The following is a 25,632-nucleotide window of genomic DNA, read 5'->3' on the forward strand; positions in this document are numbered from 1 at the left end:
TACTTCATAGATACCTCTGCGATATCCATCTGACTCCTCCTCGCGTGATGGAGATCGATGCATCGCAAGATTCTGCGTTTTAAATCAAAGTCTTCACACAAACACTTACAGGCCTAGGCCTCGACGGGTGAGGCATCATCGATAAGATCTTGCACCGTATCATCGTCTATCTCTAATTACAAACATAACTCTGCCCCAACTCGTTCTGGCAGATTGTCTTCATCCATTACATCTTCATCTACAAGTGTCAATTCTAGCTCGTCTGCGTCATCCCTCGTATATCTGTCAGCTTCCTCTGCCATACCTTCGTCCATCTCATCTAATGTCATAGTAGTATGGACGTCGTCTGACTGACTTTCCTCCAGGAGATCTTGCCCTTCAAATACTTGTTTATTTCTTGGAGCAACCTGAACCACAAACCACCATTGTCGCTCTCGAGGGTCCGGTACAAAGACCACTTGCTCGCAATGTTCAGGGAGAGCAAATGTGTCGCTCGCATCTGTCCAAGTCTTTGTAGAATCTATTTGCACAAGTTTGTTTCCATCTCTGCGTACCATTGCATTGCGACCATAAGTAATCACCTTGAACCACTTCACATCCAACAAAAACATCTCAAACCGCCTGAAGCTTACTTTCAGGATATCTGACACCAGACCACTGTAATCCAGGTTGCTAGTGCTCTCATTCGTGTCTCTAGCACTGGCCCTGCTCTTTTGCATGAAACTAACCATTACCCCACTGTCAAACGTGTTTCTTGTGTTGTTGATTTGTTGTGTTCTGAAATGCTTTCCATGTGACCACAGTGCCATGTATGTATGATACTTCCAGTCACATCCAATAGCCAACTCTTCCTCTTCTAGAGATATGGGTTCTTCGATCTGTCGAGCTGCTCTCACTGTCTTGTCCAACCATGCCATTGTAGGGAATTCAGGTAGAGGAGCGACATAGTCTGGCAAGGGTAAGCTTCTAGTCGTTCGACTTCGCCTGAAATCTTGTCGCTCTAGATTGCGTCTCTCTTTCTCTTCTTTGTACCTTTCAAGCCATTTTTGCATCGGCGCTGAATTTAGTATACAGAACTTCATGATCTTTTCTCGCATGGCCAGGTTCATTTTCTTCGGTACCCCTTGCCCTTGCGGCTCCTCTCCCACCAGTCTTGCATCCTCCTCATTGCTCCACAGTCGAGGCATTTCTGGGTCAGAAACGGATAGAAATTCGGTCCTCAATACAAGAGACTCTTGCACCAGCCATCCTTCTGCCATGCTCCCCTCTGGACGCGCTTTTTGGCAAACAAAACCCTTAAGTGTTTTCATGAACCGCTCTAGAAAGAACATCCAGCGGCTGTGGACTGTACGTGCCACTGCAACCTTATCTACTACATGGATGAGCAAGTGCATTTGGATAGTTAGGCAGCTCGTGGGTAAATACTTCTCAATCATGCAACTGCCTCAATGGAGTTAGCCCTTGCGACTGCAATAGATTCCTCCCGTACCTCCTTGGAAGAGATCCACCGCACTAGCTCTGAAATCTTGTATATGCAGGTCTGCACTTCCTCCGTTAAACACCCCTTGATCTCAATTGGAAGAATGAATTGCAAGAACTTATGCCAGTCGTGCGATTTCAACCCTGACAGTTGATCATCATGGGTGAATGCTGTCTTGAGACATCGCATATATCCTGTTGGCGTCCTGAACTCTGAAATCACCCTTTTCACTTGTCGCTCTTCGTTTTTTAGCAATACCCATGGCTCTCTTGGAAGCTTTGTTTGACCAGCTGCATTGGTGAAAGGCCACAACTCTGGCATCTTTCCAACCGACTGCAAATCATCTCGAGAAGCTCGATTGTCTTTCATTCCCATGATTGTCTTCCAGAGGAGCTCTCCCATATTCTTGAATATATGCATTGGATCCAGCAAATGGTTAATTAGTAGATCACCCCAGTACGGCAAGGTATGGAGAATGGACAAACGTTTCATTCCTGGAACAGGTTGCCCCTCATGTTGCTCCCATCGGCGACGCCACTCTTGTACATGCATAGGACGACATTCGACGCGACCAAGCTGGCCTTCGCGCAAGTGATGGCCATCTGGAAGATAACGGTGGTGGCCTTGATAAATTGTCTTTCGAAGAGAGGTAGAATAGTGCACATCCAAAGACTGCCCGCAAATTGGACATGCATTGTATCCCGAAGTTGTTAGTCCTGCATATATCAAAGCATGAATCAGGCCAAGGCAAAGGGCTTGCGAATAGCGAGAATTTTGTAAATCAATAACCATTACCAGAAGCTTCTCCGTATCCTGGCCAATCATGCATAGTCCACATAAGAAGTCCATGAATCCTTGCATGCTGTTGTCCTACTGGTTCAACCGCATCTGCTATGTCGATACCATGCCATAACTCCTGGAGCTCGTCAACTAGTGGAGCTAGATAAACATCCATGTTTTTTGCCTTGAACTTACCAGGTACAATCAAGCTTAAAATCAAATGACCCTTCTTGATAGCAAGCCACCGCAGGAGGTTGTAATTGATAAGGCACACAGGCCAAGTTCTCCATGACGAGCTTCTCAAGCCAAATGGATTGACTCCATCCATTGCCATGCCCAAACGCAAATTGCGTGGTTCACTCTTAAAATGTGGCCAGGTATCTTCAATGTGCCTCCAAGCCTTCGAATCAGCGGGCACCCTAAATGTTGCGTCAGTGGATCTATTCGTAGAATGCCACCGCATCAACTTTGCAATGAAACCACAACGAAACATGGTTTTTATCCTAGGAATAATAGGGAAATGCCGCAACACTTTAGCTGGCACTGTCTCGCCAACTGCATCTTGTTTGTAGCGCATTGCTCCGCACTTAGGACACAATAGACAATCTGCAAATTCATTGCAAAAAAGAATGCAATCATTTGGACATGCATGAATCTTGTTGTAGTCCAAGCCAACTGAGGTCAGAAGTTGCTTTGCGTCTGGCCTGGAGGGGGGCATTTCATTTCCAGCCGGGAGAAGTTGCTCCCGCAAAAACCTGTTTAAGCCACATTAAATTAAAAAGCTCTCCGAGCACATCACCGTTGCAATCGGAAAATCTCTTTTGTAAATTACGTACCTAAACAAAGCAGTGACGCTTGCATCTGACCACCCGTACATTGACTGAAGATTCAAAAATGCCAGACAAGTACGAAGCACATATATTTTGGCTCCTTCATAGATTGGTTGACGTGCCAACTTCCTCAACATGTCTTCAGGAGATAGGCGCACGGCTTCTGGTGCTGCTTCGTTCGCGTTCTCCTCGCTTGTATGGAAGAAGGCATCCAGCATCTCCTCCATGCCATCGTCTTCTGTCTGTAAGCCCTTTTTTGCTTCCATCCGTGGCTCTATATTGGTCGGACCTTCACGCATAATCTTTTTTCTCTCTCTCTCTCTCAGATGTAGGTGCTATATCGCGGAAATCAATGCCCGTTCCGTAGGAGTCGTATCGCAGAGTCTATACGGTTTCTCTAGCAAACTCTCCGTACTTGTGCACATGCTCATTACATATCCTACGCTTGCACAGGATTTGATACTTGCAGAGCGTGCACGAGCATGCAATCTTTTCCTCCATGTTAGTTGATGACGTTGCCATCTATAATGATTATGAATGTTGTTTTAATATATATATATATATATATATATATATATATATATATATATATATACTCCTCACAATGTAAACTACCTCGCATTCTCTAGTCTTGCCCAATCTCCGTACACATCGGTCCAGAGGTGTACGGAGATCAGGACCACCGGGTCAAAATCTCATCTTTATTGGTCAAATCCTATATGGGTAGACACATACGTGCACTCCCAGGTGTACATGGCAATGCATGTAGCAGGCAAAAACCCTTTGCCTCGTTTAGTTCCATAGTTTCTTCTCTGACTACGAACCCACCTGTCTCCATTCCGAGGTAGCCTATCAGAGAAAGCTTTCCAATGCTGCACTTGATGAATCATATATTAAAGCATGACCATTTTTGTCATTTTTGTAATGTTCCGTCTGTTTGCAATTTTTGCACAGGTTTTTCCAAGGATATTATGCCCATCCTGGTGTTTTTTTCACCACATGCACAAGCCATGGAAGTTCTCAGCCCAATGAAAGTTTTCTACCTGATTGTAAACCGGACGGGGCCTCCATGTCCAAGCCAGAAGATAATGTGGAGATGGATGAGCAACTTGAGAAAGATTCAGAAGCCTTGCATGGTTCTTGCTCAAAAAAGCGATCTCGATCTCTCTTTCTCTCTCGATCTCACTCTCACTATCTCTCTTTCTCTCTCTCTCTCTCTCTCTCTCTCTCTCTCTCTCTCTCTCTCTCTCTCTCTCTCTCTCTCTCTCTCTCGATCTCGCTCTCGCTATCTCTCTTTCTCTCTCTATTTCCTTATTTTCCTATCTCTCTCTCTGTCTCGCTCTTCACTTCCCTACCTCTCTCTCTCTCTCTCTCTCTCTCTCTATATATATATATATATATATATATATATATATATATATATATATATATATATAACTCTCTTTCTCTCTCTCTCTCTCTCTCTCTCTCTCTCTCTCTCTCTCTCTCTCTCTCTCTCTCTTTCTTTCCTACACACACACACACGATGTAGAGAGAGAGAGAGGGGGGGGGGGGGTTGGGGGGGGGCATAATACCTATGCAGCAAGTGGAGGCCAAGATTTGAGCAGAGCGCAGGCGAAAATGGCCCTTGCTGCTCGTGGGTTTCACTTTTTTCCCCCAAAATTTTTTGCGTCGCTATACGCGTGGGAAATAAAGCCTTTCCACGTGTATATTGATGCCCATTGCGATGCGTATATCGACGCGTATATTGACGCCCGCTAATTTCGTCGATATACGCGCGTCGATATATCCATGTAGTATTGTAGTGAAGTCCATAGACCCTTAGCCATACCTAGTGTCATCCAAGAAGAAAGTGACTTAAAGTCATGGGAAAAGTGGGCGTACTCACTTCTTGATGGAAAGAATATTTACAGAGGGACTACTTGATCCTATCAAAGAAATGGAGATCCTATCTTACCCACGTGAAGGGACTGAAGTCCAAAAGGTGCCATTAAACATTGCCAAATTGATGGATTTCATGTCTTCAGAAGTTAGAACCACCATCATGTCCAAACTATATAAAGACCCTGAGCTAGTCTCAGCTCTTCGAGCCTTCCTCAATGGAGAACTAAAGTTTGGGCTACCACAATTTTCATAGATGGATGGAGCTGGCGAGATGCCAATAGAGGAGGAACACTTAGATCCACAACCCAACCTAGATGAGAACCTTGTTATAGAAATACCTGTTAACAGGTTGGGACAATACTTTGACAGTGATGAATCCAATGCGACCATACCAATCACTACTAAGGGATTAATTGTGAAGGGAATCCTTGATGGTGGTGCTGGGGTTAGCATTGTGACGAAAAATTGCTGGGAAGCTATAGGAAGACCTCACCTTGCAACCACAACCATAGTAGTGAAGATGGCCAATGGGTCTATTGTTAAACCTATTGGGATACTAGAAGATCTCAAGATCAAGGTCTTTGGACATAAAATAAGGATTACCTTCATTGTTTTGGATTTCTCCAAACACACTATGGCATCGGAGTGATCTTAGGACGTCCTTTCATGAGGCAATCAAAGATGATGCATGACTGGTCTAAAAACCATATCTACTTGCAGTTTCAGCTTCTGTCATTCTAGTGGATCTTGTTACTGGTCGAGCGCATCCTCTAGGAAACAGGTTTATACTTGATCATAGATCTGACACCACAGTTCACTCGGCCCCATTGCAGTATTGTTACACGTGTAAAGCGGACACTGATGTTGGGGAAGATTCTCCTTATCTGGATGTACTACCTGGAATGACTGAGTTGGACAATGTGGATTGGGTCCACCTAGCAGCAACCATAGACACTTGGGAAAATAGGGGGACGACCTGGGTAACACCTGAGGGGGGTGAAATGCCCGTACCCTTAAATATGCTACAAGCAATGCATATAGCTTCTGACAAGACTCATCCTAATATAACAAAGAAAACATACAAGTGGGTCCCTAAAGCTTCTTTAGCAACCATAGCTAATGCTAAAAAACAGAAGCCTTGTAAGAAACGTTCTACTCGCTCCAAGAAATGTAAGAAAACGTGGCGCTAGATTCCTAAACGACTATTGGAAGCCCAAGGCTACTATCAAGGAAATGATCAAATCTGGGTGCCAAAATGTAGATTGTGTTCTTACCTATCACCTGACCCATGTGAACTCAATCGCGTAGCTCCAAAAAAAATCGACAATCACGGAAATAAAAAAATCATTGAATGCTACACACCCGCTCCAGAGCTAGTTTGGGTACCGAAGAAAGAACGATTTGTTCCACCTAGCTCAGGAAGGGGGGAGTCCCATGAAGCTTCTAGCTCCTCATGTAATGCATCCATAGAGGCAAAAGCTTCTCCACATCCTCGACCTACAATAGTGGACCTCCATGAAGCTACAAAGGAATCCACACCTCCCAGTGTTCAAGAATCACTTGATGAACCACTTCAAGTTCGATCTTGGGAGAGTACCTTACCACCCTTGCAACTCGACGAGGCACCTAAGGTAAGAGAAAAATACTGGCAAAAATCCTCACGTATTACCAACTGGAACAATTGGTTTCAAAGGGTGATGCGCACGTTTCAAACGGTATGATCTACCCAAGGAAGGGGGGAGTGTTTGCTGACAGTCACATCATTCACTCATTCCCCTCTCAACCTTCCTCCCTGACCTCTCAATCTCCCAATATTAGGGAATTTATATATAAAGGCTTATACTCACAAAAAAAATAATAATAAAGAGCAAGAGCAATTAGCAAACGAGTATGCACAATAAAAGTCAAAACATTGACCAGACCGACACATTCACATCCGGTACACTGAAACATAAACTTATGTCATAAACACCTTTGATCCTCATCACACCAGTGATGGAGGGTAGGTAGAATTAGTACAATAGGAGTGTTTCTGTTTTAGAGTTGAGTGATTAGCAAAGTTCCTTTTTCCCACTGATGTGCCTCCTAGAGGTATTCTTTGTGTTTCTTAGTGTGTACAGGAACATGTTGCTGTGATTAGGATTTGGATCTTCATGGAATCTTTCTCTCGTTCACACTTCAAATCAAGCGCGGCCATCAACACAAATAGGTGTTTCTTGTCCATTAGCATTGCCCCTTATCTTTTTTTGCATCTATGTTTGTTTGCTTTAATTGTGATTGGTAGCATAATATTTAGTGCCTTTGTTTAGCACCAAACATTAAATTCAATGTAATTTTTGTCATAATCACTTGTTTATAAGGTTTAAAAATCAAGCAGTCCGATTAAGCTAGTTTGACCAAGCTAGGTGTTAGAGATCTTCTCTTAATACCATGGGGAATTATCAATGGTTACTTAGGTTCTTAATCCGATTTAGACAGCATTGTGTGAAATGTACTAGCGCTTTCTAGTGGGCTTAGTCCCTATTGACCTTTAGCTTAAGTATTATAAAGGGAGTTTACTAGTGTGATGAGCCTGGGTAGGTGTAACAGTGTTATATGACCCCCCAAAAGTTACAAAATTAAAATGTTGAAAACGAACAAACAAAAAATCAAAGTGCCACAATGTAAAATCTTAAGCTGGAAGAGAAATCTCAGCTTGATTTGGTACTTCACTCACATGTATAGCCTATGGTACTAGAGCCCTAGAGGTTCCTAGTGTGGGCGCTTTTCCTTGAAAAGCAAAAAACCCAAGGCATACAAAATAAGCACACACATCAAAATTGAATCACTGTGAAAAGACTTTGGGGGGTCAAAGAAAAGGTAATCAATTAGGCGATGATTTCATGAGAAATTCCTTTTATTGTAGCTTAACTACAAGGTATTCTAGGTATAGCCTCTAGTCAGCCCTCGAACATGAAATACTTGGCTCTCCCGATTAAACAACTTAATTGACCAGAGAAAATTAAGAAGCTTACCCATGGTATTAATAGTCGATCTCTAGTGCCTTTCGATCGTTAAATTAGCGACCCCATACTTGTTTAATTTTCTACCTTTACATCTCTTTATGCATTTGATTATATTGCAACTTAATCTTTAGTGCTGACAAATGGTTTAAAATTCTGTTACCAATCAAATTGTCTGCCTACAACTGTATATGCTTTTTAATTGCTTATGAGAATACAATTATTGTGTCAATGTTGTTTGATTTTGCAGTGACTGAAGGAGGCTAAGGACATTCATATCAAACGCTCTTTCACCTCGACGAACCAGCTTCAACTCAATAGCTTTTGAGGACGGAATCTACATCAGGAAGGGGGGGATGTTAACCCTCACGGCTCACGGACACTCTATCACCTACGACGGACGTTCTATTATTTACTTGGTAGAGTTAGGTACTGGGCTTGTTGGTCCAATAGGAAAAGGGTAAGAGTGATCGCCGATGAGAGTCTCACTCTAACTGGAACATTCAAGGGATTAGTTGGCTAAGCATGGGCGCCCAAGTGTGAATGGGGAGAGCTCATATAAAAGTCAATTAAACCTAAAATTCACTCATTCTCTCATTTGTGCAATTGAAGAGTGCTCTTGCTCCATCTCCACCTTCTTCTTCTTCATCTCCTTGTGTGTGTGTGTATGCGTGAGAGAGAGAACGAGAGAGAGTGTGAGAGTGTGTGCGATCGAGTATTGCAGTGGCACGACGGTTGAGCACGGCGTAGCGGCATCTCCCTCTTCTTTGCGGCAAGGAATCCTCCACGACAGGAAGCATAGAGCGGTGAGTGACACAACAACGCCATCTTTGAGCTTACTAGTTTAGGCTTGTTGTGTGCTTGGAGCCATTTGTGGCTCGCACACGGTGTATCGGCAAGTTCCTTGCATTGACATGTGCGACATACGCACACAATTGAAATCATAGTCATCCTCAACTATGGGGTAGAGAAGATAAAGCCTATTCCTTAGTCTTTTTTCTAGCGGGTAGAGGATCCCTATGTTACCCTACTACATCGTTCCAAAATGGATGACTAATCCATTTGGCGCTTGAGAGCCTAAGCCATCGCAAGCATGTCTGCACATTAGTCCTATCAATCTTCCATAGTAGAGTGACAAGCTCTACTTGGTGTTTGGGAGATGTCGTCTCCGCAAACTTGATCTAAGCATGCATACTACTTCATTTTTGTGCACAATAAAGAAAAAGAGAGTCTTATAAGACAAAAACTTTGTTCATTTTAAACATTTGTACATTTGCTTCTCTAGGGAAGCATTGTAAGCATTGACAAGGTTTAGAAAATCATTGAGGAGAATTAGATATTAGTTATTATGACAATATATTACTGTACTTTGGTGGTTTATCCCACGACTAGCTAGAAATGCATTGAACTCATGAGATATATACTCATTGTGAGGTGCGGTGCGGAGCATGCGAGTGCGTCTGTGTGGTGCAGTGAGGAAGAGGACACAGCACAGAGTAATGGGTGGGAAGACTCCAAAGTATGAGTAGACAGTATATCAATGTACATAAGTAAGTGGGTTGATGGATTATGGTAGACGTGCAAGGGTAGAGACCCTATACAATATGACTTCTTTGGAAAGGATTCTGTATATGGAAGATGCTATTTTTTATTGGACTCACATGTTATGTTTCTCATGTTAGCGTCGCTACAAATTGAGGATCACCTATATCACTTAGAATTAGATGAAAGTGTCAATGACCTACGGCTTTGCTGGATTGGGAGTGTTGCCTAGATCTTCTTGTTTTTGTTAGGCTCTTCTACACGGCTATTGCATCAAGAGTTGAATGACCTACATAGCTAATGTGTCAAGGATCTTACCTTGGCTTTTCCTAAACACTCGGTGTGGCACCTAAACTAGTATGGTTTGTATTGATTTGCTACCACCTACTAGTATTTGGGATCCTTTCACAACTTGGTTTTATGTAGGGAGGGGAATGCCTTCACTTATGTCTGTTGGCTTATGTCTGGGTCAGGTAATTTGGAGGTGTTCTGCCTCGCTCTCTTCAAAGTGACATTCTCTCTGTCCATAGTAGGAGTGGAAGTGGATGGGTGGGCGGTCGATCCCACAAAGGGTCCTGTGCTTCTACTTAGTAATTTATACTTTTGAAGTTATGGTATACCCAAATTTTGTTATTGCATTGATCCATGGTTTGCTTGCTTCATTTGGATGGGGCATTTAAAGATTCTCTCTTTCATTCTCTTGTGTCTCTATGCACTCTATTTTACCCTCCATTCTTCTCTCTCTCTCTCTCAATATATATATATATATATATATACACACACATATGTATATCCCACAATGTGGTGTACACACATATTCACTCTCCACTTGATCATTTTCTCCGTAAGCTTTCATTCATACACATTCAGAGGTAGCACTAGCTACTAGGCACCTTTGGATGCAATCCACGGCCTCATGGCTTAAACTCCATGCTAGGTTGGGTGTTGAGACCTTATCCCCTATGCAAATGCTTTTGCAGATCTGAGGTATATTGAAATTGTATAAAAGTGTAAATTGTATACTTTTTCATAGAGCCCTTGTCTTCCATTATAGTTGTGACTTTCATTGATGACTACTCTAGGCATGTATGGGTGTATCTTCTTAAAGATAATCCCATCCCATAGGTGAGCATTACACCCTACCCTGTGTGATGCAAATCCAACCTGCAAAACCACTTTAGCATATAACATGGTTTCCAAAATTTTGATAACATTTTTGGTATTATAACCATAACAAAAAAAAACATCCATGAGCCACACCAGCATTCACAATCAACATCACAACCATAAATCATGAGAGATATGAACCCTTGACCATAAACTTGAGGGCAAAAAATTGATCCCAATGGGGTGGGGGGGGGGAGGGGAGGGGGGAGGGTTTTTTGGTTGGGCACGACCTAGCGGATAGCGGCTAGGACGCAAAAAAACTTATATTGTAGGTGAAATGTAGCATGCTAGTGGTGATCAATTGATGTGTCTCGCAGAGACAAAAGCAACCATAATATGTATGTGATACCATGCACTAAGAGAGAAACCATCAACCAATCAAAAGGAGCTTGAAAATGCAAAAACATGCATGAAGAGAAGAACCCCTCAATGCCTCTTTCCACTTGGTGCATGGCCAAGACATGTGATGCTAATGCATGGTGGCACACTTTTTAGCACTATGTGACATTTTTTTTCCAACCATACCTTGGAAAATCAATCCGTGTTTTTATTGACGACTTTTGTATCTATAGCTCTTGATCTCTTCATTTGGAGAAAGTTTATGAAGGTCAAATCAGCTTGCAAGCTTTGGGTGGTCAGCTCAACGTGGAGAAATGCCACATTGGTGAAATCAAGGTTACTCTTCTTGGCCATGTGATCTCTACCAAGGACATTGAAGCTGACCCAAGCAAGGTTCAAGCCTTGGTGGATTTGCCCTCTCCCACCACAACAAAGCAGTTGGTCACTTTTCTTCAAAAGGTGATGTATTTTAGTAGGTTCATTCACCTGTTCTCTCAAGTAGTTATCCCTTTACAAAAAGTTACCCATCAAGAGGTCTTCACTTGGAATGAAGAAAATGAGCAACAATTCAATGAGGTAAAACAAATTCTAGCCTCACTTCCCACCATTGCACCTCCAAAGTGGGACGAGCCATTTTATGTAAACCCTAGTGTGGGCAATGACACACTTGGGGCAGTATTGATGCAAAATGATCCTCAAACTTCTTTTATGCATCCTATCTACTTCTCTAGTTGCATGATGCCTCCATCAGAAAAGGGATACACGACAATGAAGCGCATGGTGCTTGCATTAATGTTTGATACCACCAAATTTCTCTCTTATTTATTGTCTAGACCATTCATATTCTTAACAAGGGAAGAAGTATTTCCTTATGTAATGCAACACATGGATGTTTCTTCTAGGATTTCCAAATGGATCACAAGGCTGCAAGAGTTTGATTACACAATGCAAGTGGAGAAATCCACAAGGGACAATCTATGAGGCATTCACACTCATCGCCACTATGAAAAGAAGCTAAAGATAAATCCAAATGACCAAGAGATTACACCTATGTTGGAGGTCCATAAGGTAGAGGGGGATCACTCTATTTATTTTGATGGAGCCTACAAGAGGACAGTGGAAAAAGCTGCAACTAGCATTGTCATATTCAACGAGCAAGGGGATAAGGTTTTCTCCATTGGGAATCTCTTGGATTCTCACTCCAACAATGAGGCATAATATACAACCTTAAATCTTGGGTTAGATTGGTGTGTGACACGAGGTATTCAACGATTAATTGTTTTTGGTGATGCCATGCTTTTAATAAAAGAAATACAAGGAACTTGGGCTTGTAAAAATCATAGCTTGTTAGGCCATTTGCACAAAGTTAAGGAATTTTTGGGGAAGTCTCAAGTTGTACAATTACATCATGTGCCCCGAGCAAAAAATCAAGAAGCAGATGCTCTAGCTAGAGAAAAACTACAAGATGTTCCGTGGGTGCTATGAGGTTGAAGTTGCCTCTCTTCCAAGGTAGCAATGTTAGGCCTGACATCATGAGTTTCTTGGACATAGGAGAGTGTCCTAGAGATCTTACCAAGGGCCAAAAGAAGTGGCTTGTGTGCAAGGCAACAAAATACAACCTTACCAATGACGACCTCTACTGCAAGGATAAGGATCAAATTCTTAGGCGTGTACCTTTCTCTAGAGAAATCACCAAAATCATTTAAAGTTGCCATGATGGTGTTTGTGGAGGACACTTTCCATTTGACATCACTAGTAGAAAGATTCTACAAGCTGGGTTTGTATGGCCTAGCCTACAGAGGGATGTGCACCATTGGTGTAAAACATGCAAGGAATGTCAGAAAGTAGGGGATAGGAGGCTCACCTATGAGCCACAGACTCCTATAATCACTTATAGACCATTCAAGAAGAATGGGGAATTGATGCTTTTGGGCCTTTGCCAAGGTCCCAATCACGTAAATTATATATCATCATGGGTGTAGACTACATGACCAGGTGGGCTGAAGCAGTAGCTTCCACCCGATTTACAGCTAAGGAAGTAGCAAAGTTTGTATTTGAAAATATTTGCTGCCGTTTTGAAACTCCTCTTAAGATAATTTTTGATAGGGAACCAGGTTTTAGAGAAGACGTAGTAGGAGAGCTGATGGAAAATCTGGGCATTTCACGACACCACTCAACTCCCTACTACCCACAATGCAACGGTTTGGTGGAAAAGGTAACGGTATGATCTGAAAGATCATCACTAAACAAGTAAACAATCACAAAAGTGATTGGGATAAGGGCTTATCACACTTCATTTCTCACATCCCTTGGATTCACACCATATCACTTGGTGTATGGTAAGGAGGTCATTTTACCCATCAAAGTTCAATTAGCTAGTCTCATAGTGCTAGCTAGGCACATGGAACGCCCTAATACTCATCTCCACAACCACATTATGGATCTAGAGAGGCTCCAACTAAACACAAAAGAGGCTATCAACTACTACGCCACTCAGGCAAAGCAACGACGCCTCACCTTCAACAAAGATCTCAAGGAGAAAGGTCTCAAGAAAGGTATGTTGGTTCTAAGGTATGATAACAGGTTTGACACTAGGAAGGATAAGAAGTTTTCACCCAGATGGGAGGGGCCATTCATCATTAGAAAGCGTCACAACAATGGCAGCTATCGACTGATGGATCAGATGGTAGACATCACAAAACATGTGTTAATGGATGGAGGCTAAAGAAGTACTTTTTAAGGTTTGATCAAGCACCTATGTTGTATATTCTTCAGGAGGGAGACTCCTCCACTTAAAATGAACAAGAATCAAGCATGGAGCTAGAGGCATAAAAGCCTCTAGCTTAAAGGGGAGGGCTAATGAGGGCCGCCTTTTGAACTCAACCCATCTCTCTCTATGGAAAACCCCCCCTTCTCCAAAATTCTCAAATGCAGGGTGTGTGAACAACCACTTGACGATCAAGATAAACAAAATCTCCAGTAAAAGCTTTCATCAAAGTAGAAAATCTTGCATGGTAAGGAGCCTTTGTCCCCAAGTGCCGGCGACGCCACTGGTAATCATTTTTCTCCCTCCTTCATTTTCTCCTCAAAGGGTTTCACTTTCAAAATAATTGATAACTATATTAGTCAAATAAGAGGGCACTCAATGATTTGTACAACCATGGCCACTACCTTCTTACAATAGCAAATTAAGGGGGCCTCCTTCTCATTATCACCTCTCTCCACCTTGTCCTCTTCTATCCATGGAGCCCTCCCTCTCCTTATCTTCTTTGTCCCTCTCACTCTCTCTATTGGCTGAAATTTTTACTTTTTTGTCCCTTCTCTCTCTCTCTCTCTCTCTCTCTCTCTCTCTCTCTCTCTCTCTCTCTCTCTCTCTCTTCTCTTTCTCTCTCTCTCTCTCTCTCTCTCTCTCTCTCTCTCTCTCTCTCTCTCTCTCTCTTTGACCAACAAAAAAAAAAATATCTCCCTCCACACACACACACACACACACAAAGCTGAAAATAGCCAGTTTACAGCACACATAGAGTACATACACACACACACACACACACACACACACTCTTCTCTCTCACTCTCATGTCTTTCCCAAGGTCTTCGTAAGCTGAAAATTACTGTTTTTTCAGCCATACACACACACACACACTCACATACACACATACACACTCACATACACACACACACACACACATACACATACACATACACATACACACACACACACACTCACATACACACGAATCCCACTCTCATAATCACCACCAAACACTCTCACAAATCATCCCATAAGCTCAAAATAGTCAAATTACAGCCAGCATCATTCGCACACATACACATGCTCTCGTATATACGCGCTTCACACCAACGGCTGCAATGAAGTAACGACCACTGTGAAAACCATAAAGGCACTCAACTACGACCACTACAAACGACACGACGAAGGGAGTCTTGTCTGAGCAAAGCATCGAGTTATGGAAGCCCAATTAGGTGGGCCATGTCTTTTTTCATCAATTTTTTTGAACGGCAACATCAACCTCATATTCATCTTTTACTCCACCTACGTCCCTCATAATCTCTCTTTTGTGTGTTAATGCAAGATCATTGTATATTTTTTACGCTAGATTTGAAATTTAGGGCATGAGTGAGAGAAACAAAGACACATTAAATGAAGTCTTGGTCAAAGTTAGAGCGATTACCGCTATAAGTGGCAGATTTATCTTCTCCAGCAATAAACCACCTTCTGCAACCTCTTGTAAAAAAACCCTCTCTCATCTTTCAAATAAGCTAGCTACGACTGGCATACCATGTTAAAACCCCATTCCTCTACCCTCCTTTTCCCTCCATCTCTCTCTTACCCTACTATTTTCTCTTTGTGGACCTCTATCACAAGAGTCATTGCATCAGACATGGCTCACCCACGATCACATGGTGTAGGTCACGTCGCAATAAAAATATAGGAAAATTCCACCCTCTTTTCCTATATAATGAGGGACACAACACTCTCATCAAAGCACAAGCTCTAAGTTATTAGAGTTTATGAGAATTTTGAGGCCTAGGCACCATGCCTTTACGCTTCTAATATAGCTAGAAGTGTTAGTCCATGTAAAAATGCACCACTATCAACCACAATGGTAAGGAGGTTATGGACACACATACTACTCATCAATACAGATCTCGCCTCCATCATCATCAACTGCCACGCCTTGGTGCAATTTGAAGTGGAGGATTCGGCATTTAACAAGAGTGAAGGTTATCCTCACGCTACTCCTTGACATCATCTCCACCCATGAATGAGGCACCCATGGTCTTCTCCTTCCTCTCTTGCCCCTCTCTATCCCTTATGGGTGGAAGCATGACTGGGTGGTACACTTTTATGGGATGAAAGCTCTTTTCTTAAAGCCACTTAATAACTATGTCATTAGCTGTTAGCGCCTTTGAAATTTTTGGATTCAAAAAATACTCGAAAAAAACACCAAAGCTTGTACGTGCGAGAGAGGTCCCAGAAGCTCGTACTTGCATGGGTGTTGAGCACACTGAGCACATTCATGTAGCTTCTCTTTGTCTCAAGCAAGAAGCAATAGCAGTAGGGCACGCAGTAGCAGGGCAGCATGTCTCTTAGGTTTTCTCTCGCTCTCTGAGGCAGGGTGGTCAATACCTGCCATCCCTCTCTCTCTTTTTATGTCACACACACATGCACAACTGAAAGTATTGCATGTTTGAAACAGGGTAGCTTAGTCTCAAGCTTGCCACCTTTGATTGGACATGTTTTTCTTGGTTTTTTCCCTGTCACCATTACAAGGTGCTTCATGTCCCGATAGCTTCACCACCCAACCGTGACCATTGTATGTTTCTTTTTTAGTTTCATTTTGTTCCATGATGCATATCCATGGACATAGATATGAACACACACACACACACACACACACACATACCTATACACAGAGAGTCTTGTTTTAGCATTAGGATTTGTTATTGGTGCAAAAATCCTTCCTCTTAGGAGATTTTATCTGTTATTAATAACTTCTTGTGGTGAAATGATGATTAAAATGTTATTTCAATGGGTCATTTAATTATAAAATTGGTTCTATCTGTATATTTCAGGTGGAGCCCACCTCCATTTACTAGAATCCAGCATACAAAACTTTGCATGTCAAGACAAGACTTCCATGAAGTCTACAACCTCAGCCTGGACGGGGTTGAGAACCCACACTTTATGGATGTTATAGAGAAAGACTGATTGTCCGTGTTCACGGTGCTACGAACCAAAGGGCAGAAGGTGAATCTTCGAACCATACGGTCAGAGCTTTATGATAAATTCATGATGCTATATCAGATGGTTTACCAGGAGTTACCTATAAACGGTGAGTGCGCTGCCTAGTTTGCCAAAGCATTTGCATTTGAAAATTGCCAGAGGGCGGACTTGTCTCTCGACAAGTCCAAATACCGGGTAGCTTGGGCTGTTGTGGCTGAGAACTCAGTTACTCAACTGGGGGCACATAAGCAAGGGCTCTCCAACAAGATGTCTAGAGTAATGATGCACATGACTGACGGGAAAACATTGTGCAAGTCAGTATTGGTAGCTCAATCATTGAAGGCGAGTGTGGATACGTCAAATAGTCGGGATGTAGAGTTGGCACCGATCATGTGGTCTGATGTACAAGCTAAAGTTAGGCATCTTGAGAGTGAAATAGGGCAGATCTCTAAAGAAATGCAGCAAGCAGAAGTGGAAGTGCAAGTTCAGTCAAAGGCAGACACTTTCTTGAAACAGTTACGGAAAGCACGAGAAGAATTAGCCATGCTTGAGGCTAGTGGCAATGTGCCGTTTGAGAGGGTGATGATGTTGCAAGCTATGATCAGTGCTAACTTGCAATTTCTCGGTGTTCTTGGTGTCGCAAAGGGTGGCACGTTTGAAAATAACGATGTTGCAGCCATACAAGTTGATTTGCGAACACCAAGAAGATATTGTTGTTCCTCTTATTTTGTGTTTGAACAGTTTTGCTGAATTTTTTTGTCCAATACACGAGAGGCTACAACAAAAGAATGTGCTCTTGGCGAGACTCAAAAATCAGGAGGCTTTTGTTGGCAGTGCAATTTTACAATTGCAACAGGGCAAAGCACCTATATTCTCTCCATCACCTCCAATCATGCCAGATGTACATCAAGGCATTATATTTATTGACGAGCCGTGCACAGCCTGTGGGTTGGAACTTCAGGATAAAATACTGGTGGGTGTTTGCATGCTACCATGCCAACACCCCTATCACAATTTTGTTTTTGCAACTTTTTCCACACTGAGTGATTCTTGCTTGGCACCGGGATGCGGCATAGAGATACCTGCTTCGGTGAAGAAGATGTTTGGTGCAGAGACAACATCCATGGCAGAAGAAAAAGTTACTCCAATAGGTATGTTCCCAATTCTGGTTACTCAAGCTCCAAAGGAAGGAAAAGCTGTATTAGTTAACCAAAAGTATTAGTAGTAAGCTCTATTAGTAACCAATAGTTGTCAAATAGCTGTATTAGTAGTAAATTATATTAGTAACCAATAGCTGTCAATAGCTTGTAATTAGTGGTAAGCTATCAAATAGCTGTCAAATAGCTTGTAATTAGTAGTAATCTATATTAGTAACCAATAGCTGTATTAGGTACAGCTATGAGTTAGCTATTTGATAGCTATTGGCTACTAATACAGTTTACTGTCCAATTACCAATAGCTGCTTATCACAAGCTTTTAAAAATCTATTAGATACAGCTTTAAACCAGCTATTACTTTGCCAATGGCTTCCATAGGTAGTGGGTGATAGCTATCTGCTAGGTTTAGAGAGAGCTACTAGCTGGTAATAGCTACCTGGCTCTTGTTAAATAGCTCTAGAATAGCTGTTAGTTGTATGAGTAAATACTTTCTCATTCACTAGTGACCAGTATTCCTAGCTATTAGAATTTAATATCTCTCTAATAGCTGGTACTAGCCATTACATATATGCTGGTCCCGAAGATTTTGACCAGCTATGAGGTAGCTATTGACTTTTTTATCTGTAAAATAGCTATTGATAGTGTGTAGATATACACAATCAATCACCATGTGGACACTATTTCTAGTTAGCAACAAGAAATAGTTGTTTAATAGCTTGCAAGTAGATATTATAGACCCAAAATTGGCTAAAGTTGCTTCTCAGAGAGCTTTTGACCAACTATTAGGTGGCTATGTTCAGCTATGAGTTAGCTATTCATTTCCGTAGCTAGTGGATGATAGCTATTTTCCACAACTAGTGGGTGATAGCTATTTTGCAAGGTTGAAGAGCTATTAGCTGGAAGTAGCTATTGATGACAGCTACTGTCTTCCACAGCTAGTGGGTAATATCTTTTTGCCAATTTTGGAGAGCTATTAGCTGGAAGTAGCCATCTAAAGCTGTTATTAATAGCTTCTTGATAGTGCTTATAACCAGCTATCAGGTAGCTATTGCCTGCCCATAGCTATTAGGTCAAAGCTATTTGCTTGGTTTTGAGAGCTATTAGTTGCTAGTAGCTATCTAGCTAGCTATCAATAACTGCTTGACAGGTAGCTTAGAACCAGCTATCAGGTAGCTATTGTCTTCCATAGCTATTGGGTTGGGTAATAGCTATTTGGAATGTTTTGAGAGCTTTTAGCTGGAAGTAGCTATCTTACCAGCTATTAAGAAGCTATTGTTTTCCACAGCTAGTGGGTAATAGCTATTTGCCAGGTTTTGAGAGCTTTTAGCTATTTTAACCAGCTACTAGGTAGCTATTGTGTAGGTATTAACCAGCTATTGGGTAGCTATTGTTTTTCATAGCTAGTGGGTGATAGCTACCTATTGTGTAGGTATTAACTAGCTATTGGGTAGCTATTGTTTTGCATAGCTAGTGGGTGATAGTTACCTGCTAGGTTTAGAGAGCTACTAGCTGGTAAAAGCTACTTAATGCTTGCTAAATATCTCCACATTAGCTGTTGATTGTGTGGTATACACTCTTATTGACTATGTGGCCAGTATTGCCTAGTTATTTACAACCAATTGCTGCTCAATGGCTTGCAAGCAGATAGGCTATAACTGCTTCTCAGAAAGCTTTTTACCAGTTATTAATAGATGCCTAATAGATAGCTCTAACAAGCTAGTGGCCCATAGCCATTTTCTAGGTTTAGAGAGCTAGTAGCAGGCAAATGCTACTTAATGCTTGTTAATCGGCTCCCTAATAGCTATTGACTATGTGTGGTAAGTCTTTTCTCGTTCACTATGCAGCAAGTATTTTTAGTTGTTAACAACCAAAAGATGTCCAATAATTTGTTGAAAAGTTTGACTTTGTTTCCAAAAGGTTTACCTGCTAATCTATAAAAAACGCTAACTTTGGACTATTGAGTGCAACAGGATCCATGGCAGCCACAAAGTCGCCTGCAAAGAAGAAGAGGATGACTATCAAGGACTACTTAGAAGAAGTGGAGCCCACAAGCACTTGGATTCAAGATGACCTACTAGAAACCAATGATCTGAGAATCTACCAAGGAGTGTTTAAAGATCCAGATGGAAATGCAGTGGAGCTACCCATGATTCCTCAAGAGCTCAATGAATTTTTCAGGAGCAAGATGGGGGACTACTTGGAGAAACTAGATCTCCACAATTACTTTGAAGCCTTGCTAGCAGGGATTGATGTTTAAAGAGTGTGGGAATTTGTCACCACAATCAAAGAGGACGGCATAGCCAGAGTCACAGATCTGCAAGGCAAGCCTAATACAATGATTGTCATCATAGAGAAGGTGGTGGCAACAACACTTGACCTCTCTAACAAAGGAGACAGTGTGACTAAGAGGCGGGATGAAATTAAAGTCTACTCAGAGAAGAAAAACAACTATACATTTGAAGATATTGCAAACCCAAAGGTGGCCATCATGAGCCAATTATACAATTAGTACTTCCACATGTGTACCAAGCGGCCACAGAAATACAAGATGCCACCTGGAGCTATTTCCACCACTTTCACTTGGGCGATGCAGAAGAGCCGCCCAAGGGAGATAAACTATGCCGCTTACATTCACGACAACCTTGTGAAAATGGGGACCAAAAATCCCACTTATATTGTGCCTAGTGAGTTGATAACCAAAGTCATTTATGGAGCATTGCATGCCAAGGGAAATTAGCCTCTACCTCCCTCCCAAAATGATTGGCTCAAGCTGAAGGAAGACAAAGAAGAAGAGCCTCCTAAGGCTCCAAGGGTAGCCACAAGGTTGAAGCGCCGTTTAGAGACAGTGCCAGAAGAGCCACCACAACCCAAGAAGGGGAAGAAAGAAACTCTACAGGTACTAGTAAAGGAAACAAAGTCACAGAAAGCAGCGCGAGGCTAGAAAGACTAATGCAGAGTTTCAGAGCTGAGAGGATGCTAAAAGGGGATCTGAGAAAATTATGGAAGCCCTCATTTGAGGCTATGTCTGGATCTTCTCAAAGAACTCAAAGGGATCGCTTTGAAGATTATATAAAGAATTTCAAGATCTTAGATTCTACAGTTGAGAATATCCCAAACATACCTTTTACCGAAGAAGAAGTTGATGATGTGAGACAGCAGCAGGAAGGCCAAGAAAGAGAGAGGAAAACAAAGGCTGATCGGGACTTCAAGAAGAAGCAACCAACCCATAATCAAGCCGAGAATCCAATCCTCCACCATCACCACCCCCTCCTAGTCCTCCTCAACCCCGACAAACTGAGGAGTTGAACAAATCTGATGGGCAACAAGACTCCAAGGAAGAGGAGAACAAAGACGAAGAGCAGAAGGCAGAAATTGAACCAAACTATGAGAATCCAGATCCAGAAGAAAAAAAATATAGAATATCTATTGATCTATTAGCTGATGGATACTCTCGAGAAGAGGCAGCTAATGCAACTTTTGAGTTGTCTAGAACTAAGCCCAAAGAATATAAGTTGAGCCCTCGATTGGTGGAGTTGAAGGAAATGGCCACAGATACAATGGACTTACATCCACAAGCCAATGATTGGGATAAAGTGATGCAAAGACTCACTGGGCTCAGAGCAAGGTCTATGGCCATTGAGAGTGAAATTGATAATCTCAAAGCAAATGAAGTTCAAATCAAAGCCGAGGTGGACTCGCTTCAAAAGCAGGACCAAGAGAACACACAGAAGCAAGCCAAGCTGCAAGTTGATCTGGACGCGGCACTAAAAATATGCCAAGAGCTGGAAAGTGAGAGTCAGGCAGCAGACCAAAGCTTCAAAGAGAAGAGGAGGAGTACAAGAAAATCAGCAAACCACTGACGAATGCGAAGAAAGAAAGAGACAACTTGACACTCCAGCTTTCTGATGAGTCCAAAGAAGTGGAGACTTTGAGGAATGATAAGGAAAAAGCTGAGCTAGAACATGAGGCCAGCCAGGACGAAGTTGTAGAGCTGAAAGATCAAATAAAATTGAAAAGATCAGACAATCCAGAGGCTAAGGGCATCTTCGGGCAGAGTTAGAGCCGCTACCTCAACTAGCACTGCTTCAGAGAAGGATATATATGAAGAACAGATGAAGGAACTCCAAAAGGAGTTGACACTAGAGAAGAGACAAAGATTGATGTTGGTCGAGGGCTCCCTAGTGATGCAAAGCCGTTAGGAGGATGAGAACAAGGCCATGAAAGATGAGCTAGCAGCATGGAAAAAGAAGATGGACGAGGATCTAAAGATGATGCAAACTGAAAATGAAGACACCAAGAAGAATCTAGAAGAGGCTGAGAAAGCCAATGTGGAATTGAACGACCTTTTAGTGACCATGGGGGATCAAGCTGAACAGGAAAAGAAAGCATATCAAAAGTAGATTGATGAGCTAAAAGGCCAACAGCAAACTGAAGAGCCACACTTGAGCACAGGGCCAGCAACCATGGAAGGAATTGATATAGACAATGTGTCAGATCCATTGGACACAACAATGCAAGAGGACATCCTTGTGGGACCATCCCAAGATCCCCGGGATCTAACACAAGAAGAAGAAGAAAATCTACAAAAGGCAATAGAAGTGGCAATAAAAGATACTGCCAAAGAAGCAATGGAGTGGGAGCAGAGGGTATTGAAGTCTATGACCATTCAGAAATTAGATGCAAAGGTCGTTCGACATGAATGGCTACAACCCTCTCTCCCATGTCCTCTTCTCAAGTACAAAGCTGCTACAATAAACAAGAGGATTAAAGAAGAGCCGATAGTGCCACTATATGAAGAAAATATCTCCAAACCAGAAGGTGTTAAGCTTATTGTGGACTCTCAGCCAAAATGGATAAAGGCATGGCTAACTAAATATCCACAGTATTTAGTACATCTGGTAGAGGCGCCTAAAATAATCAGAGACAACCTTAGCTTTTGTCCTTTACCAAGGATGCGGACCTGGAAAAACAAGAGCTGCTGAAGAAAAGCCACCCCACGTGGCTCAACTACCCAAAGCTATCAGGCTTGAAGACAGGCGAGAGAATGAGTGAGCAATACATGGTGAAAACCCTAACGGGCGCCATTAAATTGTTCACTGGCTCGCCTGACCTCTTTTGCATCATGCTCAGGAAAATATGTAAAACCCTTCTTGCAGTTTTTGAGATCTTTAAACCTGGACAGGCGACAGACAGCATATTCTTCTTCCAAGACACATATAGATGTGCATATGAAATGTCTGCTCAACATTCCCATGAAGTGATACATGCCCTCTATCATCAACGAACAATGTTTTTTCCCTCATACCATCTTCAGGCCTTTGAAAAAGTCTTCTACACCGGTTTCTTCACCATTGATACAGATATATTCGGCCCTACATTACTAGTCCAGCATGCACGGTATGAGTCTCTTCTGAAGATGCATGAAAGCCTCCACTAAAGAAGCAGCTCTATTGTCATGTCGGGGACGACATGATCTAGGAGGGAGGGAGTGTTAGCGGCTGGATACACCCAACGGAGGATGATTGCCCGGTGGGATACTAATTTCCTTTGTAATTATTCCTTAATTAAGAAGAAACCATCATTTCACCTTTGTAAATAGTGGGGCTTGCAAAAGCTTCCAAATTGTATTCCATTTTTGACATTTAGACTTAGTAAATGGTTAAATTGGAACATTAGGGTTTGAGATTGTAAGGTATTTATACCACTTTTGACCTTAATGCAAAAAACCTTTGTCATTTTTATAAGTTTTGTCTGTTGAATTGAGCGTACTCTGTGTACGAGAGAGAGTGAGAGTTTTAACTTGACGCTAAGCGCGCACTGGTGGTCGGAATCAAGTGCGGAGAAGTGCGGTGTGTTGCCCCCGAAGAGAGCTACGCGCCAACACCTACATTGCAGGTGTACGGCCCGGCTTTGCGAGATCGACCCACGAGCTATATCTGGTGATCCTGTGAGCATACGTTCTCCGTTTTTGCATTTCAGCATATCCACGCGTTCGCAATGAGTAGAGCTACACATTAGGCACTTTAGTTTTTGGAAATGACGACCTGTAAATTTCAACCAGACATCCTACGTGATTCTGCACCGGGTGCTTAGGGTTGGGGTTTTGGTTAACGGACCTTAGGGAGAGCGACCTATTGGTGTTAATAGGGTTTCCTTCAAGTTCCATAGCGTTTTGAGAATGTTTGATGGGTATTTGGCTCTTGAAAGTGTTGTAGGAAATATCCTCTTGTGTACTCTTGAAGGTTGTAACTTAGACATTGGTTAGAGACCTCTGTAGGAAGTAGTCAATAGTCGGTCGACTGTAGGTTGACACCCTATGCTTGCTTTCACGCGCCTGCGGGTCGAGCTTCATCCTTAGCTGACAAATCTTGTTAGGTGAGTTCTCGCTGTGCTGACGTCTGTCGAGGTGTATCCGCCAACAGTATGCATCCAGCTCATGTTTATGGGCTTTCCCAAATTGCAATGATCCGAGCAGGATGCTTGCATCAGCTGAGGAGGATTATCATGTTGTCCTAGAAAGTGTGCAGAATGATCCTCGGGCTCTTATTTTGGATATGAATGGTCTTTTGATTCATAAAGTGGATCTGGAAGAAGATAGGATTTTCACTACATGGAATCTACAATATGACCAGGTACTGGAGGAGAGGCCAAGAAGGATATACTTCCTTGTGCGGCCCAATGCAAGGCAGTTCTTATTGTGGGAAGCAACTCATTTCAATGTCTTCATTTGGAGCTCAACCATGGAATATAATGTTGTAAAGCATTTTCGTGATTGCTTTCCAGTTTTACGAGGACTCGTTAGCAGGGTTCATTGCATAGACTTCATGTGATGTGCTTCATAATCACAAAATCAAGGGCAAAAAACCCATTTTCTTCAAGCACCCCAATGATTTTTGGAACAGGTGTAATGGTCAATTTGGTCCACAGAATACGCTACTAATTGATGACAGTTTGTACAAGTGTATATTTAATTTTTCTGGCAATTGTTGCATTGTGCCAGTGTTTGGATCGCCTAACGATACAACTCGAAGGCCATTCCTTACACATAAGCTTGCCCCTTGGCTGTACAAGTACCTGAAGGCAGGGGATAGAATGCAGTTTGTTATTGGAGGAGGAGATGTGTTTGGCACCTGGTGCAGTGAAGAGGACTTGATTGTTAAGGATATTATAGAGTTGCATGGACAAAGAAGCCTAGAGTGCTGCCATGGTGTTAGATGGGGTGAAATTGAAAAGAAGACCTCTAAGGAGATTCAGCGGGAGGCATCTGACAAAGTGGGGGATTGCCCAGAGAAAAAGGAGGCCTACAAGGTGGTGTGAAATACGGTTTTTCATAAACAGCCTGGATAGACACGCTTGGGCACATTGGTGGATTGCCTCTGATGTTTGGACAGCCTGCTTTTTGTAACAGCTAGTGGATGTAGCTTCTGTGCAGATTTAGAGAATCCCCTCTGGTCATCCTATTTGTAGCACCATACTTTTTGATGGTTCTTGCTCATTGCAAAAATCTGTAATATAATTCATCGCTCAAAGCGACCATGTACTGTTTTTTTCCTGAGAAGGTTATTAAGTTCCACTCTTATGTTGAGTACATTATATAAAATCTGGCTTTATGCGACATTGCACTGTTTACTTTTGTGCGAAGCTTATTAAGTTCCGGTCTTAAGTTCGAGTACATAAAGATCATTTGTTTAGGATTTTCTCA

General features: G+C 42.3%; 1 protein-coding gene across 1 annotated transcript; it reads left to right on the forward strand.

The window, feature by feature from the left end:
- Positions 1–24,406: 24,406 nt before the first annotated feature.
- Positions 24,407–25,247, forward strand: LOC147425114 (uncharacterized). Its single transcript, XM_086500026.1, has 2 exons — positions 24,407–24,562; positions 24,891–25,247. The coding sequence occupies exons 1-2, from the start codon at positions 24,407–24,409 to the stop codon at positions 25,245–25,247; spliced, it is 513 nt and encodes a 170-aa protein (XP_086356152.1).
- The last annotated feature ends 385 nt before the right edge of the window (positions 25,248–25,632 follow it).

The sequence above is a fragment of the Adiantum capillus-veneris genome, chromosome 25, assembly GCF_014529385.1.
Source record: "Adiantum capillus-veneris isolate H3 chromosome 25, ASM1452938v2, whole genome shotgun sequence".
In the NCBI taxonomy this organism is placed as follows: Eukaryota; Viridiplantae; Streptophyta; class Polypodiopsida; order Polypodiales; family Pteridaceae; genus Adiantum; species Adiantum capillus-veneris.